The sequence below is a fragment of the Corvus brachyrhynchos genome, unplaced genomic scaffold (genome assembly GCF_000691975.1).
Source record: "Corvus brachyrhynchos isolate BGI_N302 unplaced genomic scaffold, ASM69197v1 scaffold310, whole genome shotgun sequence".
Taxonomy (NCBI): Eukaryota; Metazoa; Chordata; class Aves; order Passeriformes; family Corvidae; genus Corvus; species Corvus brachyrhynchos.
The window spans coordinates 2123965-2139255 of NW_008236213.1; the positions used below are offsets into that span (position 1 = coordinate 2123965).

At 37.2% G+C, this 15291-nt stretch overlaps 1 protein-coding gene across 1 annotated transcript in view; it reads right to left on the reverse strand.

The window, feature by feature from the left end:
• The window catches only part of RAB3C (RAB3C, member RAS oncogene family), a 109130-nt gene extending 97890 nt beyond the window's left edge, over positions 1 to 11240 (reverse strand). The window contains exon 1 of the mRNA XM_008642947.2: positions 11013 to 11240. Within this exon, the coding sequence (XP_008641169.1) occupies positions 11013 to 11240 (228 nt within the window). The remainder of the gene's footprint in view (positions 1 to 11012) is intronic.
• Between the last annotated feature and the right edge of the window lie 4051 nt (positions 11241 to 15291).

Consider the following 15291-nt stretch of genomic DNA (forward strand, 5'->3'; position numbering starts at 1 on the left):
CTTCTATACTGTTAACACGTTCCCACTTGCCATCATTTACAATCATTATTAGCATATATGTACTATGTATTAAGTTTACCAACTATTTGAGTCCTAAAACCTTTCCACAATGCATTTTAAGTCTGATGTCCTCTCCTGTCAAAACAGCTTGTCATTAGGTCCTCACCCACTCTTCTTTCCACTACTATAGTCAGTGTCATCCAGCAAATTACCTTGATTCTTTTGTTCATACAGTTGAAGAATCTTACATTTGCACCCAGCCAGCTGAGATGTTCTCACACTTCAACTCTCACCTTTTTACTTCACTGTTAGCATATGTCATACTATATCATGTGTGATCATATCCACCAAAATCTAAAAATCCTAATCACAGAATTCTCCAAAGAAATTGCAATTGAAGTAAATTGCACTAATGGCTGTTAAGAAGTCTTGTAAGTTGACTAGAATTTGAATATCTTTTGGAGAAGAGATCAGATATAAGCAGTCGCAGAAGATTTCAGTACACTGCAGAAAGTACATGTCCTAATTGTAGCTGAATATAGAATTCTGAGACATTAAATATCTAGGTGTTGTTTTTTATTTAGCTCAGCTCATTTTGGAATGCTACATTAAGACAAACAAATATAGGCCTTGCTAGTCACCATCACAAACCAAACCATCTATAAAGGAAAACCAGAAACCCCTATGAGAGTTTACTTCATATTCTTTTCTGCAGAGTGGGCTTTATTTCCAAATAAAATAAACCAAAGTCAATAGCATCTAATCTATCTTGGGCAACAATGCCCACTGAGTATCATTCTTGCTGTCACAACAGAAAAACTCATTTCCTGTGGCAGACCTAAATTTCTTTTTCTTTTTATAAATACACATAAATAATAACCTGATGGGCAGAAAAGTAAGAACTTTATATATATGTATAGATACCATCATATATATATAGATAGATAGATACCACACTAATTTTAGAGTAAACAACTCAGCAAATTACACCATTGACAACTTCCATCTGAGTTACTGACTGAATTAATTGATGTAAAATTCTCTGTATTTCTCAAACTGCAATTAATGAATAAATAAAGTCCTAACAGGTAAAAACTGGGGAAAGAATTTGTTTATGAAGAGTGAGTAATAAAACAATCTGGGTTAAACCAGAAAATACCAAGATGATTACAAAAGAACAATATGTTTATTCAGGAAAGATTGAAGGAGATTAGCCCTCAACTACACTGAAAAGAAAGTGGAAAAAGCAGTTTCTCTAATAGAAGAAAAAGGAACTGATATACTAACTGCTTTTTCTTATCTGACCAAGAAATAGCAATGTAAATACAGAGCTAAATTCTCCAGAGATGCTGTTTTGTTTGATATCATAATTTCACATGTAAGATCTGCATGCATTGCCCATAATATATGTAAGCTACTATAAACACCCTCATGTGACACAAAGACCCTGATGTCTCTGAGCTCTTACAAAATGCACCTAAACTTACTTCCAGAACAAAATGCAAATTGACTAGCATTAAATAAAAATGAGCTCCTTTTGTGCGACCCCTCTATCTTCCCTCAGTCACTTGTGCCCCTTTCAACCCAGCATAATTTCAGAACGACTTCAAGCTGTTCTAACATAGCACTGGGAAACAGCTTGCACTGAGCAGCAGGAGAGGGCAAAAGTGAGCTTTAAATAATATCTCTACACTCCCATTTTCATGGTATTTACATTATGGCTCCTGTCCAAGCCTCTGGTCCTGTGATTTCAACGCAACAACTGCACAGCAAGAGTGCAACATTTTGCTCTAATCTACAACATGAATCTTATTAAAATTCAGCAAAGAGCCTGCATGGGCTGCTTTTTTTTTTTTTCTTTGTAGATTCATTATAACTATATAGATGTTATAAATTTGCTGCTAAAGTGGTTCACAGGACCTGAAAGCACAGCTGATTTCACTTTACAGAATGCTGTCAACATTAATTTTACAAATAGTCTTAGTTTATAAAAATAATAGCTTCGAAGTATAAGTTACATTGACAGTTTAAAGTACACTGTCAGATTTCTCTGAGTTCTGTTGAGCTTGTACAATTAAAATAGTGTATTTTTCAGATTTAATCGAGTGTAACTGTTCTTGATCCAGATCCCTGTCACAGCAAAATCATTCCCACCCTGACTTCTTTCCCACCCTGACTCCTCATTTGAAAAAACTCACCAAAATCTTGATCTTCAGATACCTATCTATGAAATACTCTCCTATCTTCTCTTTCCTTTTCTCATTACCAGCTTTTAGGGAGCCTACATAACATTTATATGATGTTTGCATGTATGTAAGTGCTGATTCATGACAGTTCCTCCACTGGTGACTTGCAGATCATTATGTGGAAGGCAAAGGCAGCTGAAAAAATGTTATACCAGACTGCCTGGTCACAGGTTATGGGGAGATGCAATTACCTGAAGTCTGGCAGCTTGATGATTTGTTGGCCTAAAACATGGAAGGATGCATTTTCCTGGAGTCCAATGAAGAAAACTGCCTAAGACACACTACAGAAAAGTGTTCTAGAAAGGATCTTACACTAGCTCAGTTTCTCTTAAAGAATTCCCACATCAGCTTCAACTTAAACAGTGAGATAAGCCTTATTTGGAATCTCAATTACGCTAAATGACACCTTTTCTTTCCAATTAATATGTACTTCTGAATACAGATGTATCATTTTACTAATAACAGGAGTCTTTGTCAAAGAATATTTGAAGTTCAGCAATGTGATGTAAGCATTGGAGGGTTCTGTAAAGCACAGAACTTTGTAAAAGAGTGAAATCTTTGACCCAAGACTCTACAGAAGGCTTCCAAAAAACTGTTGAAACATTGACAAAAATAGTGGAACTTAATTGCTGGTTGCAGTTGCAGAACTGACATTTACCTCACATTTCCTCTCCAAACTATTTGAGGCCAGGAATTTGCAACCACTTTGATGTGCATTTTAGAGCAAGCATGCAGGATTAGGACACGGGGTGGCCTAGAGAGGGTGCTGAACTTACAGTCACCATCTTTTTTTTGAGTTGGGTTTAAAGACCATGTTTAAAACCCTCAAGAGAGGCACTTTTTTGATAGCAATAAAATTGTAATATCTTATGAATATTTGAACATCCAGTGCTACACTTTAAATAAACAGCATATGAATTTTAAAAGTACAATCACTGGCCAACATGGCCTGTCCCACAAAATGTAAAGCATGTGCTCTTTGCACTGAAGTCTGAACTGAACATGCCTTTTACATTGTCAAGGTCGTCTTCAGTACTGAAGACTCAACCCTGGTTCCACACAAGAAATACAATTAGTTTTACAAGATCTGTATTGTTTATAGTGGATGCATCTACATTTTTATACACAGAATAGTTCCCAAGACAGCATTTCTTGCAAAAAATTTTTAATGAGTACAGTTCTGGGTTTTCCAGTAAAGGACTGTAGTATCATATCTGTTAGCATTTTTGCAGTGTGATATGCAAAGAAATAATACCAACCATCACATGTAGTATCTGTTACTGTTTCTGATTTTTCACATTGGTTATGATGCCCTAATTCGTAAACTCTTGCTCCCATTTTCACTCAGATTCTTGGTGCTTTGTCTCACATCCTGTGTCATTGTATGAGCAATGGAGTAAAACTTTGAACAGGAGCACACATCTTATCTTTCCAGTCTCTGCTTATATTTCCCTCTGCTCTGATGCCTTTAATGTTTAGGCTACACTAGTTATTTATATTTTTATACATTATATAGATTATATAAATTACCAGTATGTACTAAAGTTTAGAGAAAAGACAAACTGTCTTTTTTCCTTTTAGGTAAGCACTATCTCTACTTCCTACCTGTTCATTACCACTTGAATGGCTGATAGCGAACTATTCAACAATTTCTTTCTTGGCTACTTACCTAAGATGATGGAAAATTGTAGCTGCATTGGATCCATGGGTGCAACTTTAATATAAACAGAAAAACAAGTACAGGAAACAGAATACAGAAAAAACAGGGCTAGGTAAAGAGAACACTAATAATCTCCAAATTCAGAAAATATACAACTTCTGAAATTAACTAAGACTCCCTTAAAGCTACACAGAGATTAAAAACTGGTGTTTGTCTGACAGATCTGAATACAATAGTTCTCTCTGTACTATAACAGGCTTTCCTTTGACTGTACAAGTTTTCAATATCTGTTGTTGGCAACTCCAGACGCTATGAAAAGTAAGGGTAAAAAAACTAAGGGTAAAAAATTAAGGAAAAATAATGATTAGTAAATGCCAATATTTCTGAGAAATAAAATATACCAAAGATGACTTGCACATATGTGGAAGTACTCTCAATGAGCATATAAGAGACACCACATGAAATAATATAGCATTATGAAAACAGGATCCTACCCCAAAACTTTCAGGCTCTTCAAAGATTCATATTGTGTAGAAATAAGCAAAGGAGGAGAAAGGAAATAGTTTAGGCAACCCATATCCAAGTATAATTGGATAGCATTCACCTGTTGAATGCTTCCCAGAATTTTGCCTTGTTTCAACTAACAGGAAAAGTCCAGAAAGAGATTGCATTCTGTCTGTCACAACTTCATTCCTCATTAACCATCTTTTCTCAGGAATTCCTAAAGGAATGGTTCCTTTAGGACCTTGTAACAGTCCAAAATTTGTGAACATATTGCATTGCTTATCACAGTGGGCAGGTCAGCCCCACCCATGTCTGCCTGGAGCTGTTGCCCTTTCAGGCCATGTCTGTAACAGCAAATTAAGTTGTGCCAAGAAGCATTTCAAGGCTATCAAATCTGTCTATGCTGTGAAACTGCCAGCATGTTTTGTCGCATGGTTTTGACCCAGGCTTGCAAGCACTAACAGTTCCTGGGCAGAGTACAGGACTTAGCAAAGGACAGAGACCTTCCCAATATAAGATCTGGATATGTCCATTCTCTTTCAGAGACTGAAAGAGTTTAAACACATGGACAAAAGCTATTCCATTCCAGCTGAATAGCAGTGCCCAAGGACAGTCTTGGAAAGTTTCATTTGCTAATACAGCTGGATCCAGAGAAGTCTCAAATTCCAGCATGGGAACAGGGTCCCCAGGGAAGTGGTCACACCACCATCTGGACAATGCTCTCAGGCACATGGTGTAACTCTTGGGGTGTCCTTTGCAGGGCCAGGAGTTGGACTTCATGATCCTGATGGGTCCTTTCCAACTCAGCACATTCTATGGTTCTATATTACTCTCTTCAAATCACTTTGTCTGATGTATAACAGTAGACACATTTGGTTTTCATGCTGAGATGAGGAAGTTTCATTTTCAATACTAGATTTACTATCCTCATCTGAAAAGATTGTGTATTCAAAGCAGCAGCTACATATTGTCACCAGCAGCTGAAAAAGGAATAATGAAATATACTTTGCAGTGGCTATCACAGGAATTAGAAACACTTAGATGAGACAGATGTGACAAAGTCAGGACCTGAAAATCCTGTGATGAAACATTTGCTACATTTGCTATGCTCTTTCTCCACATGCTACTCCTATCTCCACTTTTACTGCTTCAGCTTTCACTTTCTACTCAACCAGTGTATTTAGTGATTCTTGAACTGATTCTTATAGCCCCAGTCAGTCAGGTATCTCTGAAATATTGCACTGCCTCTACACTTTTAAGTCAGTGCAGGATACTCCCCCAAAGACTTCAATATCAAGGCAATTTTCATGCATACTGGTACTCCTACAGAGCCTTCTAACATACATGCGCGTGCATGCACACACTCACAAACACACACACACACTTTCTTAATCTGAATTCTTCTCACTGCTAAAGGACTGTTAGGAAGCTTGTAGAGGAAAAATCAGGTGCCTAGTATTTATAGATTTTTTTTAACAGCTACAGTAGTTTTAATTATTGAATGATGACATTGCATTTTCTCAGTCAGCTTATAAAACCTAGTCTTCACTAAGTTCCTAAGCCCTCTGATGATTTATAGAAACTGTTGATGTAAAGGAAGCAACATTTTGGCTATCAAATGAAACTGTCACAAACACTTCTATGAAGGATATGCTGACACAAGCAGCTCTTTTCCTGTCTTCACTAAAAGGATATCTTTCTACGTGATTATTGCACCTAGTCCCTGAAGTCTATGGCTAGACTCAGGGAAAAGCTATATAAGAAGTAAAAGGCAGCACAGTATTCTTACTTGATATTTGCACCAAAGTGCTACAATCGGATATGGCTGCATGAATACAGTTTAACTTTTTTGTGCAATAAACAGATCACAGAGGGAAAATTTGATACTTCATTCTCAGACAAAATTTGTACTGAGATCAGTTTGAAGTTAGTGAGAGTTCTGATCAAGTAAATTTTAAAAATAAGCCAAAGATGAGGTATGGATAAGCTCTCAGTTAAATATGTTGACTTGCCTTTGCAAATTTTATGCTTTCTTCTAGGAGCCAGTATCTGGACTTTATTTTTCCTTATTTTTTTCTCCCTGTTCTGTGATTTATTTTGACATGTTAGCTAACAAATTCTATTGTCCAAATAAGCCTATAGTTTGTCTATAAACTCTTGCAGAATGTTATTTGTATTATACAATTGACAGTTCACAAAAGTAATGCAAGGCTTTATACCACCACTGGTACAGATAGATTTAAAAGGTTCTTATTTTTATTTTCTGATTTACACACCTTTGAGCTTTTAATAATTTTAGTTAGAATGTATTGTTGTCTAAATTAATATTGAGAAGTCTTTTTTTTAATTCAATGTAAGTTTGAAAGTAAAAAAATCTTATAGCCTTCTAGTTCCAGCTCTTCCCTTTAATATTACTAATTCAAACCAAATGGAGGAAAAAATATATTACTTTTTATTATTTTAGACTGTGAAATATCCTAAAGTCCCTTAATGGACTTTTATCTTTTGTCTGTATGTGCTGCATACAGACAAAACTCCTTTACAAAATTTTTGTATAATTTAAATGGAGAAATCAATATCTTTTAGGTAAAGCACAATATTTTTGGATTGCTGTCCTCTAAAAGGTAAGAGGCATGTTAGTATTCTGTCCTCCTGATGTCCATAGCAGAATGTCACAGTTATAATGTGCTGTGAAGCAAAATTTTGGGGCCAGATGGTGGTCCTATGACAAGGTAATGTGCTACCACTAATCAATATAGCACTTGAACTCTGAACGTCTTTCAATTCCAGTAGTAACTATTGTGGAAAGAAGGTGTTTGGCTCAGAAGGAAAAGAAGCAAATGCTCCCAGCAAAATGCTCCCAGTAGGCTCATTCTGACTATATGAAAATGATACTACAGCAAGGACTAGATGGAGCCCCAACCTCCCTTACAGAAAAATGAAAGAAGGCAGTTCAAGAATAAGACGCTATTACCTCCAAGCAAGAAAAAAACTCAAACAAACAAAAGACTTGCACAGCATCCCAGACAGCACCTATCTCAATCTGATAACCCTTCCTAGTCCATCTGTGATAATCATACTGTGAATTTTATTATTAAATAATGACTCTGCTTCCTTGAGTGCCCATGCTGACTTTAAACAAACTTGTAACCTTCACTGTGAAGCATATGAGAATCTTACTCTGACAGAATCTGCAAGCTCCAACAGGCTTCAAGCTGAACACAATGTAGCTTGTTGAAAGCACTATTAAACAGGAACTTTAACCTAGAAGAATATGTGCAATATTGTAACAGGACATATTGGATTGGATCAATTGTGTGTCTAGCTAGGGAATTTTAGAGACTTAACAGCATTCCTATTTACATATTTCTGCATTTACTGTCAAGCAAGAATAGCAGAGCAGCATCATTCCATGTATTTCTTCTCTTAAGTGCATAGCAAAAGTGATTTGGTTCTGATTTTGTCATTCAGAACACATTTTAAAGTTCCATTTCCAGTCTTCTGACTTTAAAAAACTGTGAGACTTTCAATAATATTTTATTTCTTATATGCTGAACATCAGCTATCACATTATGTCACCAAATAGTTTGTTGCTGATTTTGAGGGAAGTGTTACAACCTCATACAAGTGTTACAAGCTCCTGTTTCTACTGAGATTTAACATCAAATCACACTCACTATGATTCATTTGATTTTATATTCTATTGAATATAAACTGTCTTTCATAAATGAATGAATGAAATGGAAATGGATATTGCAAGAGCACTATTCACTTTAGAAAGTTATTTTCTTAACCAATAAAAATAACCAAGTATCGTATGATACAGACACAAGTTATATATATAGACGATGCCTATTAAGAACAATTCTGCTCTTCATGTAACTTAGGAAATCGAGTAATAGTGCTCTATTTCAGATTTCGTGCACTAGAATAGCTTTCTGAGATCCCTTACTGAATTTATTGAAGGTCTCAGAGGTGCAACAATCAAAGGATTTACTAGCAAGCTTAATTGGAACACAATGCTCCAACAGAAAACACTCCATCTAAAAAGCAGAGACAATAAGTGAGCTGTTGCAATTTGAGTTAATTTGGTAATGACAAGGCCTTTTAAGAACTGGCATTAGAAATTTAGGGGGAAAAAAACCCAAATAACCACTGACACAAAGACAAAGCGATGGCTGGTAAAAACCTTTCGTAGGGAAGTGTGAATTTAAGTCTTGTCTCTAACCCTATATCCTTGCGCAAGACTCTTCATGAAGCAGGAAGGTCTCTTCTATGCTCTGAGCCTCTGTTTCCTCTTTCCTAAGGGATACAGAGCTCTTGGGTTTGTTTCAACCATTTTGGTTGCAAGTTTTTTCAGGCAAGCACTGTCAGAGCCTGTTTCGACTCTGATGTTAATGCCATGCAAAGAACAACACAAAACACATTTTTCTAGAATTGGGAAGAATACAGCTGCTACATCCCATCCATGCTAGGGATAGACCTGAACACATCTAGATCACTGGATGGCTTTGAGCCAAACACATATTTGTGACATGGAGAGGAGAAACATATACTGGTGTCAAACTAATCACATGACAACATTTTAAACTAGCATTGCTGCTTTTGCTAGGAAAGACATGAACAATAAAATCTACTGTAATGGATACTTGGTGATTAGAATTGTGTAAAAACTACAATATCAACACAATTTTATTGCTCCATTATAAAAAAATAATAAGGCAATGTCAACGCGATCTCCTACATTAAACTACTACAATGAAACCAGCATGATATTGAAGTGTTTTATATATATCTATATCTATATCTATATCTATATCTATATCTATATATCACATTTTATATTCATGGAATATATAGTTACCTAGCATGTACCACTGTTATACTGATGATAATAGTGATAACCTATGCTTAAAAAGGTAGAGAGGCAAAAAGTCTATGTTCCAGTTCTAGGGGGCACAGAACAATAAATTATTTGAGATACCAAGGGCTGAAGCCTAATGAGAAAGAGCCTAGAAAACCCTGGGAAATTATCCTTTGTGCCATATTAAAATATTAAATTTATCTGCTGTTTAAATCATATTTGATGAACTGGTCAGACTTGAACCAAGATTTTCTGAGGCTTAATGGCTGCCCATCAATAAACGAACTTGAAATTATTTGTACTCATGGAAAAAAAACCAGGAAATCTGGGGTTTAAGGCTGTTACAAATGTCTCACAAAGGAAACACTGCTCAAAATCCTCAAGCACCCCAGGAGGACCTGAAGCTTAAACTCCTCATTATTAAAGGTCACGCTATTCCTCCTTCACCTTTTAGTATCACCCTATCACCCAAGAATGATGAGATGTAAGCATCAGTGAATCTGTCCTAAATCCCATCATGTCCTGGAGTGCACCAGGCACAGCCAGGCAAGGGAAGGGATTGTCCCACTCCGCTCTGCACTAGGCAGCCTCACCTCAAGTCCTGTGTGTGGTTTTGGGCACCATAATACAAAAGGACACAAAAAAATTAGAGAGCATCCAAAGAAGGGACACAAGGGTGGTGAAGGGCCTTGAGGGGAAGCCATATGAGGAGCAGCTGAGGACACTTGGCCTGTTCAGCCTGGAGGAGACCAAGGGGAGACCTCACTGCAGCTACAACTTCCTTTTGAAGGGAAGTGGAGGGGCAGGCACTGATCTCTTCCCTGTGGAGACCAGTGACAGGACTGAGGGAATGGCATGAAACTGTGTCAGGGGAGGTTTAGGCTGAATATTAGGAAAAAGTTTTTTACCCAGAGGCTAGCTGGGTGCTGGAACAGGCTCCCCAGGGAGGTGGCCATGGCATCAAGTCTGCCAGAATTCAAGAAGCTTTTGACAGGAATGTCAGGACTATCCCATGGAGTGATAGTTGGGTTAGTCCTGTGCAGGGCCAGGAGTGGGGTCCCTTCCAGCTCAGGATATTCTGTGATTCTATGGAATAAGTTTTGGCTATTATTTATTTTTGGTGAGAGTTTGCGGAAAAGGAAACCTATTCCCTGGTATCTCATTTTTTTCCACTGGGCATCTTTCTACTGTCTCTAGGATATGGGCAAGGGGTTTTGTATGCCTGGGTAACACTGTCTCTTTGCACATGTTTTCTTCCTCAGCAGAAGATGGAAGATGTTTCAGGTGATCCAGATGACAGAACAAAAAATTATGCCTTCTGTTATGCATCCACTGTCATAGCTCCTAAATGAATTCAAAATTTTTAAGGGAAGACACCAGATCCTAAAACTGGTATTTCAAGGTACTTTGATATAACATGTACTACTTTCAATAGTCTACATATTGCACAGGTGTTTATAGCTCACTGCACAGATATTAATATGTATCAACCTGTATTATTTCCTAAAGGAATTTAGTTCATGATAAATAACTGTATTCAATACCTGAAAAATGCTGTTTGCACTCTAATATTCAAGACAGAAAAACTATACAAGAAATAATTAACTGCAATTTCATTCCCATGCTCTCTCTCTCTATATATAAAATGCTTATGATACTCAATGCAAACCTGCAATTGTGTAAATGCTATCAAAACTACTACATTTTGCTTAATTCACAGAATTATTTTTTAGCTTACCCAGATCTGTAGTTTAATTCTTTTTTCATTTTTGAAAACTGTTTTTACTTTGAAATCGATCCCAACTGTGCTTACAAATGCAGATGTAAAGGAATCATCAGCATATCGGAACAAAAAGGAGGTTTTTCCAACACTGCTGTTGCCGATAATGAGCAGTTTGAACATGTAATCGAAGTTCTGGTCAGATGTATCTTTCTGGCCATATCTGGAATCTTGAACAGATGCCATCTGTAATTCAAAATAAAAAAGAAATATCTCATTGCCTCTTTTATCATAAAAAATTGAAACATTCAGATTTTATTGGATTTTTTCATACCAGGTATTAATGAAGCTCAAGAAGAATATCTTCCTGAAAGATTAGTAATGTGTATGCTTCAATGTGAACTTCAAGAAAATCACAGAGGTTTAATTCTTTTTTTTGTGATTCTTGTATCCAGTAGTAGTTCTGGTAGCAAAAGAGGATGTAAACATGACTGGTAACTGGTACCAAAACAATAAATAATAATTCTAAAAATCCCAGGCAATTCCTGAGTATACCACTAAAAATATTTGTTTTCAGAAAATGTGATGAATAGATGGTGAAAATACAATGACACTTCATTTGTACAAGAAAGAAATAAGAGGTCAATAACAATACTGTGTTTTGACACCGTAGGTATATTTCCAAACAGAAACTTAGTAAGTTTTACATCTAATAAAATTCTTGAACTATTTATTTTATTGTAAATATGTTGCTATCTTTTGCCATGCCTATAAACTTACTCAAAGCATTTTGCCTTTACCAGTTTTTAGTTATCATACCATTATATAGTGAGTATATATACCTCTGAAATAAAGTCTTGATTTTTCCCCAGTATTAGTATATTCTGTAGTTTTTTGAATTTTCACTATTAATGCAACATCATCGTAAGTAGTTAGAATAATAGAATGTTAAAGTTTGGAAGGGACATTAAAGATCATCTAGTCCCAACCCCACTGCCAGGGACACTTCCCACTAGACCAGGTTGCTCAGGGCCTTATCTAATTTGCTTTGAACAGCACCAGGGTTGGGGCACCCACAACATCCCTGGGCAACCTGTTCCAGTGTCTCACCACCCACACAATAAAGAATTTCCTGCTAGTGTCTAATATAAATTTCCCCTCTTTCAGTATGTACCCATTCCTCCTTACCCTGCCACTCCAGTTCCTGTCAGAGCGTCTCTCTCTAGCCCCTTCAGATACTGGAATGTGTCTGTGAGGTCCCCACACAACCTTCTCTTCTCCAGGCTGAACAGCCCCAACTTTCTCAGCTGGTCTTTGTAGGCCAGGTGTTTCAATCCTCTTATCATCCTCCTGGCCCTCCTCTGGACTTGCTCCAACAGTTCCATGTCCCTCTTATGTTGAGGACCCCAGAGCTGGATGCAGTGCTCCAAGTGGAGTCTCACAAGAGCAGAGCAGAGGGATAGAACCTCCCTCAGTCTTCTGGCCACTCTCCTTTGGATGCAGCCCAGGATTCCCTTGGCTTTCTGGGCTGCGAGCACTCACTGCCTGCTCGTGGTGCATTTTTCATCAGCCATCACACCCAAGTCCTTCCCCACAGGGCTGCTCTCATTGACTTCTCTGCCCAGCCTGTTGGTGTGTCTGGGATTGCCATGACACAGGTGTAGGACCTTGCACTTGGCCTTGTTGAACTTCATGAGGTTTGCAGAGGCCCATCTCCTAACTGTGTCAAGGTCCTGCTGGATGCCATCAACATTTCAAAATTTGAGTCCTTAAAATGCAGTTTTTAATCCATATAAAACACCTGAATAAGCAGAGATTAGTGAATATTGTTAAAGAGCAACCTACTTTGCTCTAGGGACTTCAAAGATCATGGATTCCATTTATAAAACGTACACCTTAGGCTTTCACGAACATTTCAGAGATTAACATGAAAACCTGACCAAAGTTCTACCTGGTCGCAAAAATAAAGATGGCAAAAATAAAGAACCTTGAGTGTTTCATCTAAGTTTTTTTAAAAATAAAAAAAATTAAATATTTTGAGAGCCTGTGGAGGTTTTTTGAATGTGATTATTCTAAGAACAACACTTTTGCATGCTGATTTGAGACAGAAAGACAGACACCATAACCTAACATAAAGGCTTACAGAAAATCAGCTCATGTAAAAGCTTTCTAATTTAGGCATCTCAGAATGCATTTGGGCAATCAGAAAGGACAACTGGAACCAGGGTGAGAGATGTGCACTAACCCATACTCTCAGCAGAATTTTAGTTACTCTGTAATTGTTTCAAGCTAATTCTTCTATCTCATATCATCATAAACATTATGCCAGCTTCTTTGGACTACTGAAGAGGCATATAAGAGTGGGGACAAAAAGTTCTGAAGAAGACATTGGAAGTAGCAAGCTTTTAATAGAAAATTCAGTGTCAGACATATTTCATAAATGATACAGTAGGGAGTGTTTGGTTTCAGAATTTGATTTCAGAATTACCTTCCTCATTAAATGTAGTATTGAGTACCCACATGCTCATAACCTGAGTGCTTGCATTGGCCTTAATATTTATTCATTTCTTCCTCAGGTATGCAACAAAGAAGCTTTAGAATAAAAACCGGAATATTGGCAGGCATACACATTACTAATCTTTCAGCTTTCTGATTTCTTCTATAGAAAAGACAGAAACCTTCACTACTGTCCTGTATGGCATAACTATTTGGGGACATTTTGCTTAGAACACAAGAAAAAGAAAATCAAACGTTGCTTATATGAGTCTACTCACAAGTCACTGCAAAGCAGTGTAACACAGGGCATGCTGACATTGTGCAGAGTTTGCAACAACAAGTCAATGAAGTCTATCAGAGCAAAGTCTGCAGTGGCTGTGGGTGCCAGTGTGTCACCACAGAGTGACAGCCTGCTCCACTGCCCTTCCAGGTCCTCTCTGCTGTGCTGTAGCTGATAGCAGTAGTTACCACTTATAGCAAGGAAGAACATCATATTCTTTCCTTATTTTATCTCCTAGGAAGACTTTCACATCGCTTGTTCAACCAGTTTAAGATTTACAAAGAAAGGTTTAAGCTTTCATGTATTTGTTGCCCTGAGTCCTATGAAGCTTACAATTCATCTCCATGTACTTTAATGCTTAACATTTCAGAAACAGTATGATTCAGTGAGCAGAGAAATCAGGAGATCTGGATTCTAATAATAGTCCTGATAAACCATGTATATTGTGTAGCCTTCCTGAGTAAGAACGTGTTTCCTGTGGATAGTTTTATGTGTAGCCTTCCTGAGTAAGAATGTGTTTCCTGTGGATAGTTTTAAACACAGAGTTTACCCACAGAAATTTCAGTGCTCCTCTAAATTAATGTGGTTATATGCATTAACTATGCAATAGTTTCCTTAACATTTCTTTAAAAAAAAAAAATAAAACCCAACACCTTCACTGTGCCATGAACTTATGAAGTCATAATTTGTAATATCATAGGCAGAATTACAGGCATGTTGAACATAGAATCAGGGGCGGGAGTATGTCTGCTTATTACAGGATGCAAAAGGCATAGGAAAGGCATAGGAAAGGACTCATTTCTCCAAGAGGATTAGTGAGGTAATAATTGAAACTGTTTGGAGAGACTAACTTTAGCCTAGAGAGCCAGTCTCCCTAGACTACTGATAGTGATCCTTTCTCCTGTCCAAAACTCAAATGAGCCTGCACTTATGTGAAGAAACCTCAGACTCCATGCAGTTGCTAAGACTTTGCCATTACTTCCCAAACTCACTCCTTCTGTAGTCAGCAAAGAGACAAATTCTTCCAAGCACAATCCACATTAAGCTCACAACCTAAATGATACCCTAAAGAAATATCTATAATTCTGCTGGCTGTAAGAGAAATCTAGATGCTTGGTCCTCTTGAACTTTTTGAGTAAGCCTGCAGAGCTTCTCTTTCTTAAATGCAAGCTGCTGACTTAAAAATTAATTATCGAATGCACTGTAATCCACTTCCCAAGGTATTACTATGTCAGTTCGCTCCTGACAGTACTTGGAGGCATTTGTAAAAGAAATATGAAGAAGTTAGTGCTTATGCTATGTTCCTCTTTTGGAACTGATGCTGGAAGCAATCACTAGGAATGCTGTGTTCCCACCTGTAATTAAACACTACATACATGGATAAGAACCAAATAAACCTCGCTAATATTATGATATTCTGTCTCAAAAAAAGTAAAATGCATACTTTTATTTCGACAAAGTTCTTTTCTTGAAGGTTAAATGGATATATTAAATGAGCATCACTTTCAACAAGACACACTG